At 39.7% G+C, this 19,348-nt stretch overlaps 1 protein-coding gene across 16 annotated transcripts in view; it reads right to left on the reverse strand.

The window, feature by feature from the left end:
- Nucleotides 1-19,348, reverse strand: part of ABLIM2 (actin binding LIM protein family member 2) — a 132,606-nt gene that overhangs the window by 57,755 nt on the left and 55,503 nt on the right. For all 16 annotated transcript variants that reach the window (XM_042052909.1, XM_042052905.1, XM_042052913.1 and 13 more), the window contains 3 exons: nt 14,860-14,975; nt 10,042-10,168; nt 7,991-8,084 (listed from right to left, as the gene is read on the reverse strand). In XM_042052909.1, coding sequence (XP_041908843.1) covers nt 7,991-8,084; nt 10,042-10,168; nt 14,860-14,975 — 337 coding nt within the window. The remainder of the gene's footprint in view (nt 1-7,990; nt 8,085-10,041; nt 10,169-14,859; nt 14,976-19,348) is intronic.

A 19,348-nucleotide genomic window follows, 5' to 3' on the forward strand; every position in this document is an offset into this window, starting at 1 on the left:
TCTCATTCTGTGGCATCTGCAAACAAGTTTTGTCTCAGAAGCAAATTCAGCCTGGCCACAATCAGGTAAAATCTGGAAAAGGACAACAGTGCATATTTTTCTACAGAATCTGGTAAATGTTCTTGTAAACCAAAATGGTCTGTCATACCTAAAACCACTGATTTTGCACTCAGTTGTTTTTGTTATGGAGTGAGTGATCTGCTTGTCTTTTTCTTCTCAGCTTTGCAATTTTTCTTGCCACCCACTGAGACTGGAAGAGGCTTCTGTTTTCCATTTGCTCAACAAATCTCCTTTATTTCTTTTCCACTTTCCTCTCCCATTCCTTAAAGCCCACCTAGCAGCCAAGACAAGCTGCAGCTGGCTCTCACTTATGCCAACTCTTAATCAGGGAGAGGGAGTGAAGAAGGAGAAAGATGATTTGCAGACATACTCCCTTTAATTTTCAACTTTGCAGCTGTGCATTTAGCCCACCCATTTCAGATGGGAAAAATGAAGCTCAACCAAGATGGAACAGCCCTGGAGAAACAGTGTGATTTATCAAATGAAGCCAGCACAGCTCTTTTTCATTCTGAACATGGTGATCTGGGCTGTAAACATCTAAGAACAGAAGCTGTCTCTCATTCTGTGTCTGAATAAGGATTGCTCTTCTGGATCACTAGATTTAGCTGGGACTAGAAATGCTGCTGTCACATGCAGAACTGACGTTAATAATCCTTCCTAAAAGTAGGAAGTTTCTACTTTCAGGCTTAATCCACATATTTCCAGTTCAATGTACCATTCAGAAGTCCTTACTTTGGGGGGAAAAAAAGAAATCTGAAAAAGCACAAAAAATGCTGAAGGTTAGTAGGATGAAAAAATTGTAAAGCCACAAGAAATGAGTCACAGGCTGCTCTCCTGCTATCAGCAGACATGCTGAATTGTTTTCACATGGGCCAGAGCCTCCTGGAGATACTTTATCAACAAAGGCAATTGTCACTGAGCACACTTACTGCTGCACCACTGCCATGGTTACAGGAGAGAGCTGGAGGCAGGTGCTTGTGCTGCTGACTGGGCCAGGGGAGGTCCGGGGCTGTGCAGAGCTGTGCGATGCAGCGTTCCCCCGACGTGGGTCAGAGGACCACCAGGAATGAAAGAATACTCAAAGTAATTGGATGAGGGACTGAAGACATCCATGAAGTGCAATGTTTCACACTGTCAGAACACTCAAATGCTGGCAAATAGCACTGGATATTAATGCATCACCACAGCAACACATGGCTTTAGAGAGGCAGTGTAACTGGCAGACTGTGTGCTGCTGGGGTCTGAGGCTCAGGAGGTATCAGGGTGACTACTGGAATCACTCCTTTGATCCTTTAATCAGTTCAGATAATTTAAGATAGTTAACTGGTACTACGTTTTTGCAAAATAAGGAAAAGCAGTGGACACCACAAGTGTCTGCCAGACTCAAAAATCAAACTATGCACTAAAACTTACACATACAAACCTACACAAGCACAAACGCACAGCAGCACTACTGAGGATTCTCCCATACATGTGGGAGGAATTCTCAACAGAAAGGCAAGTAAGCAGCTGAGAAAAGAAATACAAAAACTCCCAGAAAACCTGCAATAGTCATTCTTTCTTCTCTATCAACCACTTTCCCTCAAATCCTGAACTTTTCTCTGTTATTCAGAAATAGTTTGCAGAACTCCTTACTTTGGTAAAAATTTAACAGTCTTCAGCTATCATCAAATGGTACTAAGTGCTCTTCAATAAACCTAACAAATTATTTACAGGAACAAAGCTATGCAAAGAGTTTGGTTCAATGTATAGTTTTCTCCTGACATTAACAATTTGTGAGATTTTAGCCGTTCAGATAATAAATACAGATAGGTGTAGCCCCGTATTTCTGAAGAGAAGAGGTGACTAAAAAAGGGAAAGGCTGAAAGTGGGAGAAAGATGAGGTGAATTAATCTAAACCAATATAACTGGGCTACAGAAAAGGCTAAAAGCTACGGGGAAAAAGCATTTGCATTTCTATTTATTTGCTTGCTGACAGTATTTTTAATGGTGCCTGCTTTAAAGCAGAAAGTCTAGGTCAACTGTCAACACTTACCCAGCCAAATTCAGATACAATGCACTGATGACTAACCCGCCTTTGCAAGCCAGCAGCCCCAGATAAATGCAAGTGGCATCAAACCAGAGACCATTCCCAAGCTGCAAAATGCCTTGCATCTCAGCTAACATCATTTATTGAAAGGGCTAGTTAACATTTCCTACCTTAGATGGTCTCCTTTTGCAAAAGCTAATGCTGATTTATTTAGATGTGTCTTTCCAACAGTTTTCTTTCTTCTCTGTTGAAGGGAGAAAACTGGCGCAGAGAGCAGTTTCTAACGAAGATAGCGCTGACATTTGGATCCTTTTGCTGCTCTGACAGCCTTCCCGAAGCTGCCCATGCCACAGGGAAGCCTTCGCTCGTACAGACAGAGCCGCCTTTATTGTGTGTTTCACTATTAATGCCTACATAATAAGGTGCTCAAGCACCTTTCACACATCAGTAGGTCCTGTTGTTAATGAAAGAGCAGGGTAACAGACATTGCAGAATGAACCATTCTTCCACACTGCAGGCAGAAATTTGTACTCCCTGCTGCAAGGAATTAGTATCGTCTCTGCTATCCCTGAGACTTTTGCAAAGGGAAAGGCAATCGATTTACAAAGTAGATGTGGCTGCAAACAAAATCACCTCAGCCCTAGGGCAAAGTAAAAAACAAACTACGAAAAATAGGATTCATGCTTTAATTAATAAGTGACTGAGGTATAAGTGACATTTAATTGACATATAAATTACTGACACTTCTAGTCTCATTTCTGCCCAGTGCCTACTGCATTTGTTTCCTTATTTCAAAATAATATATGGTTGTAATTAACAGATTTTAAAAACATATATTGATTATTTTTTTCTAGACATCTACACACACATGTAAACCAGTAAAATGTTAACCCTTTCTTCCCCCACATAAACTGAGTGCTGTGCTGCTGTGTTAGGATGTCAGATACCAAACATAAAGATGGTTCCAACTGCTGTAAGGGATTTTCAACAGCACTTGTAAGACACCTTTACACCACAGTCACGTAGCTGTGAATCATGGGACAGCTGTAGATAAAAGTCAAGTACTGAAAACACCCCTGAGGGGTATTTTGGCCACCGATGGGATGAAGTTGCCTGTCCAAGCAGTCGTGACCCCCTCACAGCCTATATTGTGTTTACCATTAAAACATCCCCAGAAGGTTATCTTTGGATATGGAGGCTTCCTCTAACAACGCTGGAAACCACCAGCTGAAACAGAGGTGAAGAGAACCACCCTCCAAGTAGTATCTCGGTATGGGCTGTCAATGTTAAAGAACTCAGAGAAAAAAAATTGCACCAGCGTGAGATATACCAGGAAAGGACTTTCTTTAGAAAGAGTGGAAGGGGTTACAATCACTGCACAAGACAGTGGTGAGGTGCTATGTAGAGTACAGTGCTCATCCATACTGAGAGAAGGCAGTTCCAGTTAGGAATCCACAGTGAGGAGGTCCACCAGCATCACCAGAAAAGCCTGGAGCTGACTTTATGAGCAGGAGAGAACTGGGTTCACCCAGTTTTGCAAAAAAAAAGTTGAGACGAACTAAGGCTACTCTCTACAAATTCTCCTTAGAATTCATCAATTAAAGGGGAGAAAATTTTTAAAAAGCTAAAAATCAATCTGTATCCAAAGAAGTTTTAACTACACACGTACCACTTTAAAATAGAGAGGTGCTGGAACTGAGATGAAATTTCTAAGGATCGGATGTAAAGGAAACCCAGACATGCCTCCCAGGAGAGGATGAGGAGGAGTCATTGGCTGTCACACAGCTTTGCCATGCACCTCAACAGCTTTCCAAACCTTTTACACAACCTGCTGTGTGGGAAGGACCGGGAGATAGACAACACATCTCTGCCTCCCCCAGGAAAATGCAGCTAGAAGACTGATTAAAAATGAGGAAACAAATGGAAAGTGTTTTCTTGAGTGAAAGGGGTTTGCAACAGGCTCTGAATTGCTGTAAGAAGTATACTATATTTTTTTTAAAAAAGACAATTACACTTTTTTTTTAGGATATGTTCATTACCACAAGTTGAAATTTTAACTAATAAATTACTGCTTGTAATTGATAAAAAGGAGAAAAATATTTTTAGTGCTAAGTGTACAGAAATAGACTGCAACACGACAAAAGGGAAATGGCTGGTCATAAAAATCAATGGCTTGTTATTTTAAAATGTGTGTTATTGCATGATCATAACTATTGCAGGATTGGCAGCAGAGATACAGCATAAGCACTGAAATAAACCCTTTCTCTCCCTAGAGGTTTTCAGTCACACTTAATTTTAAGTCAAACTACTAAACTCCAGCGAACTCTTGCTCTTCACTTAAGGTGGCAGGTTTATCAATATATATGGTCAGGGATAAAATAAAACAACTTCTAGGAGAGGGCTGATTTGCATTTAAGAGTGCTCTGTATGCTTCACAAACAAAGCAAATCTTGCCCATAAATGCACTGGTGGGTAGGGTTGGTTTTTTTTTTTTTTTTTTAAACAACAGCAAAACTACTGCTTTTAAAAGCAATCAAAGAATTTATCATCTTCATAAATGAACTACTCAGCCCCTTTCATAGCTTTTCCAGTACAAGTTCCCTGGGAGAGTGGGTGCAAGCCAAGGTGGACTGGAGGGAAGAAAGAAACAAGAAAGGAATTATAAACAAAGCTATCCTGTGTTTAAGCCCATTTACTACATGGAATGAATCTGGCCCTCAGAAAATGGGCTGAGAGAAGAATTTAAGTATCTAAATCATCATTGTATTTGGCTGACAACCTACAAAAACAGCCATATTTTTATAACTTATCAGTAACTCACACTAGTTGACTCTCCCTTCCTTTCTGCTGAATAAACAGTTAAAATGAACAAGTGCTGGAAAGGGAGACAATATTATAAAATCTGGGCACAGAATAATTGTAGAAGCAGCTGTCCTCCTGACATTAACACAGAAATCAGAGATGGAAAAAATCCTATTAGGTCATATATTCCCTCCCTTTGTCATTGCAGCACTGTTCCCTAAGGAAGATTTTCCAGTGCCTTGTCCAATCTTGTTACAAGACTTTCTAAGTGATAGTTTCCAGCAGCTCCCTTGGGAGAGTATTCCTCTGCCTAGTAAGTATTGCTGTCAAGATTTCCCCTCACTTTAAGAGCAATTTGCCCTATTATTTCTGTGTTTCTCCAGATAATATTCAAGATGGTAAAAAGAAATACTGTCATTTTGAAAAATGTGCCAGGATTCCAGACAATTCCAAAAAAAGCATGTCCTACAACAAAAGAGCAGGCATGATTACTTTGTATTTTTTCTGTCCTCCTGACCAGGAGATATACAAACATATAAATGAGCCTGGTGGTGACAAACACACATCGAGTTCAATACCAAGACCAGAGGGAGAGAAAAGATCAGTCGCAGTTCCAAGCCTTTTGAACAAGTCCATCTGCTGCACACAAACAACAAATGCTTTAACCACGTTAGCTACAGACACGGTCTCCACATCCCTTCAAATCTGTTTGCTCAGGCCATGACTTTTTGTTTAGCTTCCTACTGAAGCGAGGCATTACCTCCTCATCCAGCTGCTCTCCACGGTGACACCGAAACTCAGTGGCTGTTTGAAGTGATCCCTTACAGAGTTCCAAAGACTCGCGGAAATCCCAGGCGGATCGCCATGGAAGAAGGCTCACAGTGTGAGTCACTGCTTGTAAACAGGTGGTGAGAATGTAAAGAAAGCTCTTGGGATATGTAATGGGAAAACAGAGGGGATGGGAGCAGATATCTTGGGAGGTGTCATGAGGAACAGGACCTACAGTGACAGCAGAATGCACATGTGACATGCACCCATATTCAAGCTTCATTAGCTTTGTTGCACACAAACCAGCACATTGTTTTGTATAGTCCTATAGAAAAAAGTTTACAGATTATAAAATTTCCAGGTTGTTATAACAAGTCTCCAGAGATATTTAATATCATTGTAACCATTCAAATCCATTTCCTGCTCCATCCTAACTTCATCCTATCTTTCCTGTTTCACATTGATACTGACATTCCTGTGTTTTTACAGACTGTGGCACTCCTTTCTCCTCATCTATTTTTTTTCAAAGGTTTCAGAATCTTGCATCAGTATTTTTTCCACAGTTAAGTGTCACAGACCAATGAAAGTAGCTTCCAGCGTGAACCAATACCAAAGCAAGATTAGAATCAGTGCTACAGAGCTGCCCAACACTGGGGAATGGAGAGGAGAGGGGCACACACATGAAATCATCATACGCAATCTCTCATAGTAGAATTCCTTTAATACCTTTAAAAAATTAACTTTTCCCAAGTTTGTTACTGGCCCATCTACAATAAAAACAAGGAACTGCCTTCTATTCAGTACACTCTCACCAAGCAGTCAGAAGAATCAACTACAGTCACATGTGCTTCCAGGTCCCACAAATCAAACTTGGTACTGTTACTATGCAGATCTCTAAAACTTTTTTTTTTCTTTTTATTACCCATAGAGACAGGAAGGACCCAGTTCTTAACCACATCACACCACATGCCATTGTTTAACTATACTGCAGGTAAAATATTACCTAATAAAAAGAGCATTTTTGCACATATTTCAAGGCAAGAACCAGGACAGAAAAACACAGTATTGTGCAGCCAAGAGTCAGTACAGAAACTGGAGCTTCTGTTCTTCTCCTATTAATACTGAGGTATTAATCACTCCTTGTAAACTTCTCTAAATGCATTCCAAATTTGCCACAGCTTTAACTCTTCTCGCTGCATTCATCTCTCCCTTAATTACCTTAACTTTACCTTTAATTCCCACCCCCTCCTACTCCCTTTCATTCAGTGTCTAAGGTTAACACCTCCGAAAACATGTAACAGCTTTCAATGGTCACCTTTTTATGGTTTTAAGATGTTTTCTTTTGTTTTGCCTCTCCCAGTTGAGACAATAGTGTGCAAAAAAAATGAGAAAGCTTTCTTTATACTCTTTCAAATTCCCTTCTAGAAATCTCTTTTCGAAGAGGTCCGTAAAAACAGTTTTTAATGGAAAAGCCTCTCATGCGTAACATTAACACCATATCATCCCATCCAATACAGACTCTCATCTAGTATGGACACTTGCTCGTCAGTTCCTAACAAGTTATAATTGTCCACCACTTGGACACTTAAGTCTTTGTGTGACTCAAGCACATCTTCCTCTGGTGGAAGTCCTTTGGGACTTCTCCAGGCCTTCTTAGCTGATGCAAAGAGTGAACTGAGTAACTCTTCCTAATGCCCATACTGCTTGGACTTTGCAAGATACAGGGAAAAGCAGAAAGAAAAAGCAGATAATCAATGACATTGATGGGATAACAGTACACAAGGATAAGGATAAATTCTACTCAGATCCAAGGAATATATTACTTTCTGACACTGGGTCAGTTATATGGAAATTTTTGCATAATGCATAAACATGCACCTACACTAAACCACCTCCTGCTTCTTAGAACAACAAGCACAAAAAATCTCTGCCACACAGCTCATTTCTGGGTGCAAAAACACAGTTCAAATCATTCATTTTACTTTTCAACAGCTTCATCCTATCTTTGGGGAACATAAAAGAGAATCAAAAAGCAGAAATTACAAATTAATTTAGCACAAGTTTTAAAACGTGCCTGATAACACATTCATTAATTACTTCTGCTGCTTGAACATTCTCCAGTACCATAACTATCCCATTTAGGGACTCTGCATATTACCAAATCATTAACAGAAGAAACAAAAAACCCAATTACAGAAAAAGTTCCAGGTATTTAATAAAAGTAACATTAAACTGTTGCATTAACACTCATTTGTGAGCATAGGACTAAACCCAATGGAGCTACTCTTTTTGTACACTTCAAGATGTGCTTCAATGACAGCTTCTCCCTACCTCAAGCACTCGTCCTGTGATGTACTTTTCACAATTGTCACATCTGATACCAAACTTTGCATGATAGTCCGTTTCGCAGTATGGAACACCATCCCTAGGGAAGAACAACAGGTCATACAGATACTGCTTTATGTAAGCTTACCATTTACTAGATTATGCATCTAAAATTTGTCAATGTTTCAACAGTTCATAGGGTATTTATGGACCTTCCTGCCTCCCAAGTACCTCATATTTATTAATATTGTAAAAAACTGAATAGTTACTGAACTATTTTGGACCACTTTTCTGCTTTGCTGCTAAACGTGTAACAACACTCCGTCTCTGAGACCCTCATACCATCTGTTTAATCGTGTTACCCATTAACCGATTCCACATGTCTTCCCCTCTGTGAAAAAAATAGTTATTTCTATATATTAGTCTTCCCCTCTTATCATCTTACTCATTCAATTTATGTATCATCCAATATATGTGTTACCTAATCCTTTAGCTGAGACTGCAGAGAGTAATTTCTCAAATATCTTGTCTGTAAACCAAGTTTTGATAAACATTTAAATCTGACATTCTTGACTGGACTTGCTTAAAGACAGCCAGGGATCAAACACCTTGGGAATGTGCTCCACAGAAGCCAGCAATGACTACAAGAATTCAGCCTGAGCAGCAGTGTGTTCATGCATGATGTGACCAGCTATTTCACCACCACAAGAGACAATTTAGAGATATGAAGAATAAAAACTGGAGCCTCTGCTTTTATTGTAAAGCATCAGGACCAGAACACTTGGACTACTGCCCTGACAAGAACCTGTTAATTTTACATTTTACAGTTTTATGAAGCTGCACATGTAGACCATTAAACCGATGAATGAAAACAAATTGGTCTAAGAATAAACTGGAGATTCTTCTCATGTTTCAAAGTGCAAGTTAAACATAGTTAAATATGTTTCGTTTGTTATGTTAAACCAGCCCCTGATCAGACAGATTTATTAGCAGAGCCATGATTTTATCAGACATTTCCCTAGAGAAACATAGAAATTAATTTTATAGCGTGCAAGTTGGATTTCTTAGAGACTAACCTATAAGTTATTACAATAATTAATTGAATTCATTAAAGCCAGGATGTTTCTTCTCTTGAGTTATTTTGTTTGGCATTTAGCCTTTTTAAAAGGAGGATTTCACAATAACTATATCTTTACAATTTATGGGAGGTTTATATTAAATAACAAGCAAAAAAAAGCACTGTACCAAAATACAGCAAAGTAGCACAACACTGAGACAATGCAAAACCTTATTTAAGAACACCCTTTTTATATTGTTTCTCCAGTGAAAGTTGTGAAATTAAATATTATACTTGTGTTAATCTAAATCCAAAGAATTGTTGAAAGTCAGTGAACTTTCAAAAGTAGGCTCTGAACCTCCATCGTCTTTGGGCACTGGTGACTGAGTTACTTCACTGCTTAAGAAAATCTCAGAGTAACACACTTGTCTGAAGCAGAAATTAATCCCAGGTGCCTTGGCCAGTGAAAGCCCTGTATGTCACTGGCCTGATTAAAGTGCTGACATGGGACTTGGTGTGTGCGTGCTTTGTGCTGTTTCTCAGTGCTGTCATCACATTCAGTCCAAATCTGACAACACAAAGGTCTGGAGCAGCACAAAAGCATGATATGTACATCCTTGATGAACTTCTGGTGAACATTTCTGCTTATGTAGTACATACAGAAAGAACAGTATCTGCTTGTTCACATTACAGCATCACAGAGAGAAAAACCATAGGTAACTAAGGGCATACCTTTGGGTCTTTGAAATATATTCCACCCACTGACTCTCTGTAGCATAGCTGCTTTGTAAAGTCCTTTTCCAGGTAAATGGACAAATGTGACTTCTACTTCTCTCCATTTCTATTTTTATAATACAATTTAGATAATAATTCAGACAATAATCTCTAATATATCTCCCCAAATACATATATAAACAAAAAATAAAGGGTATGCAGTGATGAATTAATTATTTGGCATTAAAAGAATGCTGCAAAGAGGTGAAAATACTCCCCTACTTACTTGCTGATATACTCTGCATTCAGTAGCTTGCCACAAGTATTGCACTTAAAACAGCCCAAATGCCAGTGTTTGTCCAAGGCGACCAAGGACTGACCATTTTTTATTTCTGAACCACAACCCCCACAATCTGCAAGAGAAAAATCCAGTATGAGTGAACCATATTCTTTAGGTGGTCATGCAACAGTTGGTTACTGCAGTACTGCAGTGTCCCCATAACAGCTCACGAGGGCTCCATAGCTAGCTCATGGCTGCTCACTGATAGATGACAAGGGTTGCCACCCTTAGAATGCTCTGACATTGCTACAAGACATGCATCATTCAAAGAAAAAAGCTGATGACTTTAGCTTCCTAGTGACTTAGACTTTATTTTAATTCATTTATATCATGTTTAAAAAATACGAAGTTTTGCTGATTAATTTTTCAAGCATTGCAAATCAGCCTGAGAAAAGAAATAAGACAAAGAGTAAAACAAATAACTGATTCTATTAGACTTTGCCTCGGTATCTGCAAGCTCTACTTATTTCAAAATTCTTTGTGAAACCATGAAAAAAATCCAAGGTGAAATTCTGATACGAAATTTCCTGTAACCAGAAAAAACACACCAATACTTAAGAGGCATTAGTGACATTTCAATATGTGAAAGTGATGGCTGTCTATGTATTTATTCTTTGTAGAAATTCACTTATATTAAAGCTCCAGGAGGTGCTAACAAAAAATACATGTAAAACATGTAATAACTGGGTAACAGAGGTTAGTCTATGTTGGTTAAACAGGCTGTAGGTGAACTAGCTATACTTTCCAGAGAGAGTAATTGAGAACAAGACTTTCTAGGTGTTTGGTTGCCTTATTTTTAACAATAGAATATTTTGCCTAAGCTACTAAAAGCCAAATCTACACTCAGTTTCCACACAAAGAGTCCACCTGTGAGTGTCCTCTTTAGAGATGTTACACAGGCATGCGATTTGGATCTGGTTCTCCATATCAAAAATGAACCCTCTAGTACCTTACAACGACAATCTCTCATTCACTCTTCACTCTACAGATTTCCTGTCTATGTATGATTTTCTTACTAAATGTTAATATAGTCAGAATATGTGGAAAATAGGGATAAATGTCAGTGATAAATTGATTCTAATACCAATATCTCAGTAATCCTTCTAATCCTCCATACAATATCTTCCATCTGATGTGGAAAAATACATAGTATTTTTAGGAATTCTTCAGGTATACCAACAATTTCCTAGAGAAAAGACAAAACCTGAAAGACACTTAATCATTCAGAGATGCCAGGAGAGAAAAAAAACCCACAACAATGTCTTACATGGAAGAGAAAGCTATGCAAAAGCATTAAATAGATTTCTCTAGATATTAAGAAAGAACTCTAAACCTAGGATCTCATTAAAACATTTAAACAGTCCTCTTAAAACCTTTTTGATTTAAGATTTTATTTAGTTGGTTACATGACCCTAACGAGACAGTGTAAGTGAAATTGTAAATGTTTCACTTCTGAGCACACAACAATAAAGCATAGTTTGTATTTTCCTTTAGTGGATTTGGAATGTATTGAGGGAGCAATAATGTACCTCTTTAATGTTACCCTCTAGAGTGCCAATACGTGGAAACAAGCCTAGGACAAAAACATGTGCACTACAGATCAGAACATTTGAGTTTAGCTCATAAAAAAGAACATTTGGGTGTGTGCCTGGCTTTAGCCCCTGCAGTAATCTGCAGTATCTATTGTTTAACTGCAATCAGAAATTTGTTTGTGATCTCCCCTGTACTGGGGATTCATCTGGTAATCTAATTTAACCTCACTGCTTGAGGGCTTATTTCACAAACTGAATACAACATCATGTGCTCAGATGTCATTCACCTTTCATCTGGTTTAAACTTGGGTGGGCAGAAATGCAGCATTTTGTGAGCTACCTTTTTTATTCCCAATGGCTGTTTTCCCTGTAAAGTGCCAGATAATTACAAACAAATATTGTGGTTGCTACGCCAACAGTGCCTACTGATGCAGCATCCTTGTCTTCCCATCTTGGATCCAGCATCCTTTGGTGACTCAACTAATTTCAACCAACAATTCTGCAGAACACATCAATTTGCTGCTACATGTTGATATTCTTCCTTGAGTACTCTCTCAACATCAACAGTGTCATAAGAGATTTTCAGAGCTATTGTTCAATAAAACAAAACAAAACAGAGATTATATTATTATACTTATATAATAACAAAAAATTCAAGGACTTGGGCAGAAAGCAAGTATTTTGCATTCTTCATTTCTTCCAAATGGAATGCATGAAGGAGGTCAGAAGCAAAAAGGGAGGATGAAAATAGAAGGGCTTGTCAGAGGGGGCAGTGATGTTGGGAGCTCAGTGAGTCCCCAAGAGATATTCTGAAAGCATTGCTGAGATAAACAGGCTGCTGAATAGCACACATGGTACACATCAGACAGTTCTGAGACAGGAACAAACCCAGTGTTAACAGTGGGTCAATGTACTACTTGTTCCTTGATTAAGTTTCCCTGAAGTTGTATGTTTTTGTGCACTACTAAAAAGAATCGCTGGTTTAAAGCATTAAGGTCTCTTCCAAGAAAGCCACTGTTAAGGAGATACACCATCCACTGTTCTATGTAATATGTAGCACAGCTACAGCCAGTCAAAGGGATTTTCAGTTCTCCAGTTCAACCAGGATGTCTCTGACAATGCTTGTTTATTCCTGAAACACCGCTTCTAGCCTAAGGATTATGTGCTTGGAAAACAGCTGATATTACATACTGCTTTTCACATCTCACATATTAATCTGAAGGCTTCCCAAATTCTTTAGTATCTTTTTAGACATTTAGCTAAATTTCTGTGTATTGCCACTGGTCAGACTCTTACATATCCTGCTACTTGTACAGGCACACACCTCCATGAACTTGTGCTGCAGTGCTTCCTATTGACCCATCAAATTCCCCACACTGAGGAGGGATTATACACTGCTATCCAGTTTCCTGAGTCCCATGAGCTTCCCAGCTCTGGGGTCAGCTGTGAGCTGCATGTCACCAGAGATCAGGAGATGGTGGCCTGTAGCTGCACTGCAAGGCACTGGGGAAATGGGAGTAAGGAAGGGATAAGAAAGGATACAATCTACACAGGTAAAGGATGATATTTATCTGGGATCTTGGCAACACCATGGCACAATTTATTTGCAGGCCAAGTATGCCCTTTGAGAAGTCATTATACCTAGCAGCTCACCTCCCTCAGCACATGGTTTGAAAAGCAGAGCTGGTTCATCTCAGGGGAATTCTTTCAAAAATCCAGTCTAAAGTGTGGCAGGTATCATCCAAGTTTGAATCAGGACTCTCAAACAATTCCACCCTATGGAAAGACTTCATCCATTTCTAATGAGATTTAAAAGAGAGATGTATTTGAGGCTTAAATAAACCTGTTTGAGATAATTCGGGAAAAAGTTAAACTTTTACTTTCGGTCAGGTTTTGTCACAAAGATGTGCTTCCAGTGCTGTTTCCCTCTGAGGCAAGTGGTTTGCTGAGGTTTGCAGGTACCTGTGCTCTGGGAAGAGTCAGTGCAGTGGCCCAAGAGAGCCAGGGAAGTGCAGTGACAAGAAAAACTCTCCATGGTGTGTGTGGGGGTGTGTGTGTGTGTGCACACAGAGAAAGGGAATGTAAATACATTAAAGGATTCTGAATCACAGATAATCAAATGAACTTGTTCTGACAGTACTCAACCAGGCAAGTAATGTCCATTACAGTCAAAGGCACTTTTCACATATGACAAGGAGACAGCAAAGATGGCCAAGGATGATCCATTTCTGCAGTAAATGACAAGAGAAAGCACCTAACAGAGAGGGCTATCCTATCCCCAAAAGAGAATGGCATTAGCAAGAGGAATCAGTAGAGCATCTCAAAGAGCATTCACACAGCAGCTTTGGCTGATGAACTGTAGAAAGTAGATAGTGAAAACTTCTGTGAAGAAAAGTGAGGGAAAAAAGAAAACAGGATAAAAAAGGAGAGTTTTCTCCCAGAAGTGGGCCAGATTCCATATGCAGGAAGATGAGCAATCCATGGGGCCCTTCCTCAGCAATGCTGAATCCAGCTTGATGTGATAGTCAATAAAAATATTTCTGTTTTTGCTGTTTAATTGAATTGCTGCTGCTGTTTAATTAAATAAAGGTGGTAGTGGACTCTTAAAGCATGGAAGCACTTCATGAGCAAAACAGCAGAGGAATGGAGGTCAGAGCAACACCACCTCTCGAAGATCTACTGCAAAAAAAGTTGGTGTGAAAAGACCACATTTCTTCCCTGTAGTGTTTGTACCTTCTGATAGTGCACAATAGTCTTGAGGTCAAGGTGAATGTCCCCCAGTGATATTTCACACATTAAACCCCTTCCTGTGTAGTATTTAGCCATGCAGTCTGGTCACTGATATTTTCTGAAGCAATACTAGAATACTTACAAATCATTAAATCTCACATTGGATTTTATTTCAGCTGGACTTGGACTAAATCTTCAAAAATATTAACATCTATATTATATTTTTTCTCCAAATAATTTGATTTAGCTCTTTTTAATCATATCTTCGAGGGGTTCTGTGTATTGTTAATCCTATAATGGCACCATCTGTGTTCCTTTTCAATAACAGACTTCCTTGAAAAACCACCCTATACTTTTTCACAAGGGTACATTGTATTTCATGACACCTCTTATGCAGCACAGTGGTAGAAGTTCCAGTTACACATATTGGTGTAAAATTCTGTCCTTTAAACCTGTGCAGACTAAGAAGTACTGACTGAAAAGAGCAGAAATCCGTACTTACTTCGCAGGTTCTGTACAGGGAAAGAGCCGGCGCTGCTGGAGGGGGGCAGGGAACATTTCTGGCAGATGCACTCCTTCCCGTTAAAAGTCACCCGGTCACCCGCAGGGAAAGGCAATCTACAACAGCAGAAACAAAAGCAAACCTCTTACAGCCTCACGCCTTTACTGAAATTAAATATCTCTCCATAAAGGAACTGATTATTCTCTGGCTTCTTTTCCTCTGCTTTCCCAGTTCTCATTCAGTTTTCCAGCCACTTAGAGGCTTAAGTATCAAAGGGACATATCAAACAGCTTCAAATGCAGATGGTTACAGCTTCTTAGGGAAAAAAAAAATCTAAAGATATGAAAACACAGTGAGCACTCAAGTCCAAATTGTTGTGTATCTAAGAAATGTAGTATCAGCCAGGGTTCATCACTGACAGGATCAGTTACAGAATGAAAACAAAATTGGCATTACAGGGAGTAAAGTGGAGGCAAAGGCAGCTGCTTTTATGTTGTTAAATAGATGCACAAGAGTGATGACTTTTATACATTAAAAAACAGCACTTGTCCTCACAAATTTTACCACATCAAAGTCCTTCTCTTAATCTATGTTCTCAGAAAGCACATGTTAGCGAACTCTCAAAGGAAAAAACCTATCCCAGTTATAAAACCCACAGTGTCTACATCACTTGTTTTCCCTACTCAACAAAAGCTCTTCTTACACTTAATTAAATCATTCTTTTTTATCAGTGTCCTTAAAACAAAAAGCTCTCTGCTGTGCACTTCCTTGTCTGGGCACAGAAAGCACTGAGGCTTTTTCTCTAAGGGAACCAGATGGACAAATCACTTCATATGCAGCAAAGGATGGTGAGGATTTAGAAATACATTTCACTCCACCCAAAGCTCATGTCCAACTAAATCCCTATCCAAGCTATCAAAATATGGCTTAAGCGGGGCACAAACATAACACATACCTTCTACTTCATGGTGAAGTCCATCTGATCAGCCCATCTGATTAAAATTTCATTAAAACTCTCCATAGCATTTCCCCACAAATGCTATCAAATTCATACCAATTGCGAGGTTGTCTTCACTACAAAAGCTACACAGATAATTTGTGCTAAACTTAAACATTATTTTCCTCCCTAAACTGCCTAAGAGAAGCTTATTCTACATTTGAATGACATTTAAAAGAATTTTATTACTTAGAAAAAGAACAAAAGCAATGCTGTCCTTTGTTTCTATATAATGATACTAAAATATATTTGAAACCACGTAAGTAAGTGTTCAACACTGCCATCCATTTTGGACCATTGGTGATAATTTAAAATATCATGAGCACACATGGAGTTTAAATATTATTATCTTTTTTGATATCTGGTAACGATTTCTGCTTTTCACTTTTTTTTCTCTTCTACAATGACTTTATACTCCAAAAAATTCCCACTTTCTCACCTAAATTTAAGATAAGGAAAAGTACTTTATAGAAATAGCCTTTAAAATTGCTCTTTGATCCAACTAAATGATCTATGTGTGGTTCTGGTACAACGAGGTCCAACACCATGTTAGTACAGATCCAGGAGGCCTAAATTTCCACCTGTTTCAAAACGGATTTTGTACCATGAATTTTACTCAACAACCTAACCAGAAGACAATACTGTCTCTAGTGTGACAGACATGATGCGATGGAGCTGCACTCCAGTGAGCAAATCTCTCCTGTCTTGCAGCAGTGCAGCAGCAGCAAGCTTCTGTGTCATATGTTCAAAAAAACCCCCAAAACTAACTTTTTAGGCCATAGCTGTTGTCAGCAAGAGATTTTGATATTTTTTAAATCAGAGAGACTTCTAATACATGGAATAATAAAAGTTTTATGAACTCACAGAAGAGTTGTGGTTGGAAACGACCACTGAAGGTCATCTGGCCCAACTCAAATTTTATTCAAATGAACATATATATATTTGAATAAAAATTAGTAAATGTGATACACTTCTATATAGATAATATAAATTCATGACTAATTACCAAAAACTGTCTCAAAAATGGAGTGATATAACTCAAATGCTGTCCTAATTTTCTACTCCCAATGTGAAAATAAACATTTAAACATGTTTTCATGATAACAAAATATTACAAAATCAAGTCTATTGCCTTAGCACTACTAACTGACCTGGAAAGAAATGAGCCAAGGGAAGTCAGCTGTTCCAGAACTGAGACAAGAACGTAATCGATCTCCTATGTGTTTTCAGGAAGACATCTGATCTTGATTGACAGATACACACAGACTTCTTACAACCATTGGTAGTCTGCTCCAAATTAAAACCCCACAAAACCAGCACCCTGCTCCACTGATACCATCACACAACCACACTCACTGCCATACAGCTATGCTGCCATCTTTTATTCCTATGTACAGTTGCATGCCCTGGGCAGGGCAGTACCTTCAACTGTGTTTTGCCACAGTCTCTATGGGAACCAAGGCTGGGTTCAGCTCAGGACCCAGCTGGGCTCTCATGAGATGTCTCAGTAAAACTGCAGGCTTTGCACCACTAATAATCCTGGGGATGGTGATGTGCTGGAAGCTGTGAGCAATCCACTGCTCTGAACAATCTGAACAAAATGACACTACTGAACAATCTTATATGCAATATATTAGGAGCAGTAGGGAGAGGTAAGGTTAGTTTATCTTCCTGGCTCAGGGATATACCTAATAAAGATCCAGCTGAACTACTGATGAGCACAGAAGCCCACCTCAAACAGACACACCAAGCAGCAGGTAAAGTAGAAGCAGGGACCAACCACTTCGAATTGCCTCATCTTATCATTGTCTAAGCAATTAGGCAATCTAAAAGGAAGTAAGTTAAAATTAGAAGAGAAGAATAGGATAATTGATCTCCTATGGCACAAAGACAGAACCAGGCTGATGACACCTACAAATATGCCAAAGTTCACAGGCACCACAGCACGTCACAGAGCCTCCTCAGATGGGAGGGCATGTAGGGGGTTTCATAGCCCATAAAAATATCATACTTGACTTATTTTCTAAGAGTTCAGTAGTTAATCCATCCAATGGGAGAGGGCAACAATTTTGATTCTTTATTGTTCTCCAAATGGGCAAGACACCTTGCTCTAAAACATCCCCAGAAAAATATTCCTTGGAGCTGTCCACCTGTAGTGGTTTGGTCCAAAATACTCATTACTGTTTATCTGTTGTGAGATAAGAATTAGGAGAAATGCAAAACAGGCACCAAACTTGAAAGAATATAAAGAAGTTTATTAACAGACCTAAAAGAAGAAGGAAAAAAAATTATACCACCTTCAGAACTCTCCTCCTCCCCCCACCTTCCTCCCTTCTCCCACTGACAATGTGAAAAGACAACCCTTAAGATGTTCAGTATGTTTACCACTTCCATAATAACCTTGTTCAGTCCATTTAGAAAGAGAAGTCTCTTCTTGCTCATGCTATGAAAACATTATCACAACGAGACAGCCGCCCACTTCCAAATATTGTTCAGTCCATTTAGGAAGAGGAGTCTCTGCCTGCGTGTGAGTCCTTTCCCCCGACTTGCAGCTTTTCCCGCAACTGCTTTCGAGGGTCCACTCTTGAAGATTTTTGGGGTACAATTTTAAGGTTGAGCCGTTCAGAAACAAAAACAGAGGCCCTTCTCCTTCCCTGGGAGCAAAGGGTCTTCATCATCTTCATCGTTAGGACTATCTCTGGGAGCATCTCTAGGAACTGAGGTTTTCTCCTTTCCCATTTGGAGCAAAAGTCCTCATCTGGTTCATCTCTACGGACTGAGGTTTTCTCCTTTCCCGTTCGGAGCAAAAGTCCTCATCTGGTTCATCTCTCCCTGTCCAAACTTCTCATGAAATTACAGCTGCGTCAGCATCTGCCTATCTCAGCGCAGGTGCTTTTGCTCACGAGTTGAACACTCCACCCCCCATATCTTCATGAAATTACAACAGGATACTCTGATATATCATAGCTTCACAACAGACTTTCAGCTTTAAGCATCTCCTCTCTCTCTTCCCTCAGGTTTTCAGCTCTTCACAGCAATAAAAGGGTTAATCTCACCTCGGCCTTGCAGCTTTGCAGCTGGAATGTTGAATGTTTCTTATCGCAGTGGAGAGGGGGGAGAGCCGAGCCGCTCTGGCTGCCCACGGCAAGGCAGTGGGGGGGGTTCCACGGCTGGAACAGGTCCATGGCTCCAGGATGGCCGTGGCCCGGCCCGGCCTGGCCCAAGCAGGGCCTGGCCGGGCCCGCTGGCCCCCACACGGGGCCTGCAGCCACTTGTCCCAGCGCCGGAAACGAGAGAGAGCTTGGAGGGGGAGTTTGCCTATTCTTAAATGTGGATCACAGAGGTGATCACAACTTTAAGTGGCTTAGAGAATTGTCCATATTCAAACTGGCCAGCTGATAGGTTCTATCAGTTCCCAGAGGAAACTGTAAGCACCCCTTAGCAAGGACGTCCCTTCCGGGACTATGCTTGCTAACCTATGACAAGGTACAG

Source organism: Corvus kubaryi, unplaced genomic scaffold (genome assembly GCF_017639235.1).
Source record: "Corvus kubaryi isolate FWS band 111438036 unplaced genomic scaffold, C.kubaryi_AGA036_p1.0 split1-131, whole genome shotgun sequence".
Classification (NCBI taxonomy): Eukaryota; Metazoa; Chordata; class Aves; order Passeriformes; family Corvidae; genus Corvus; species Corvus kubaryi.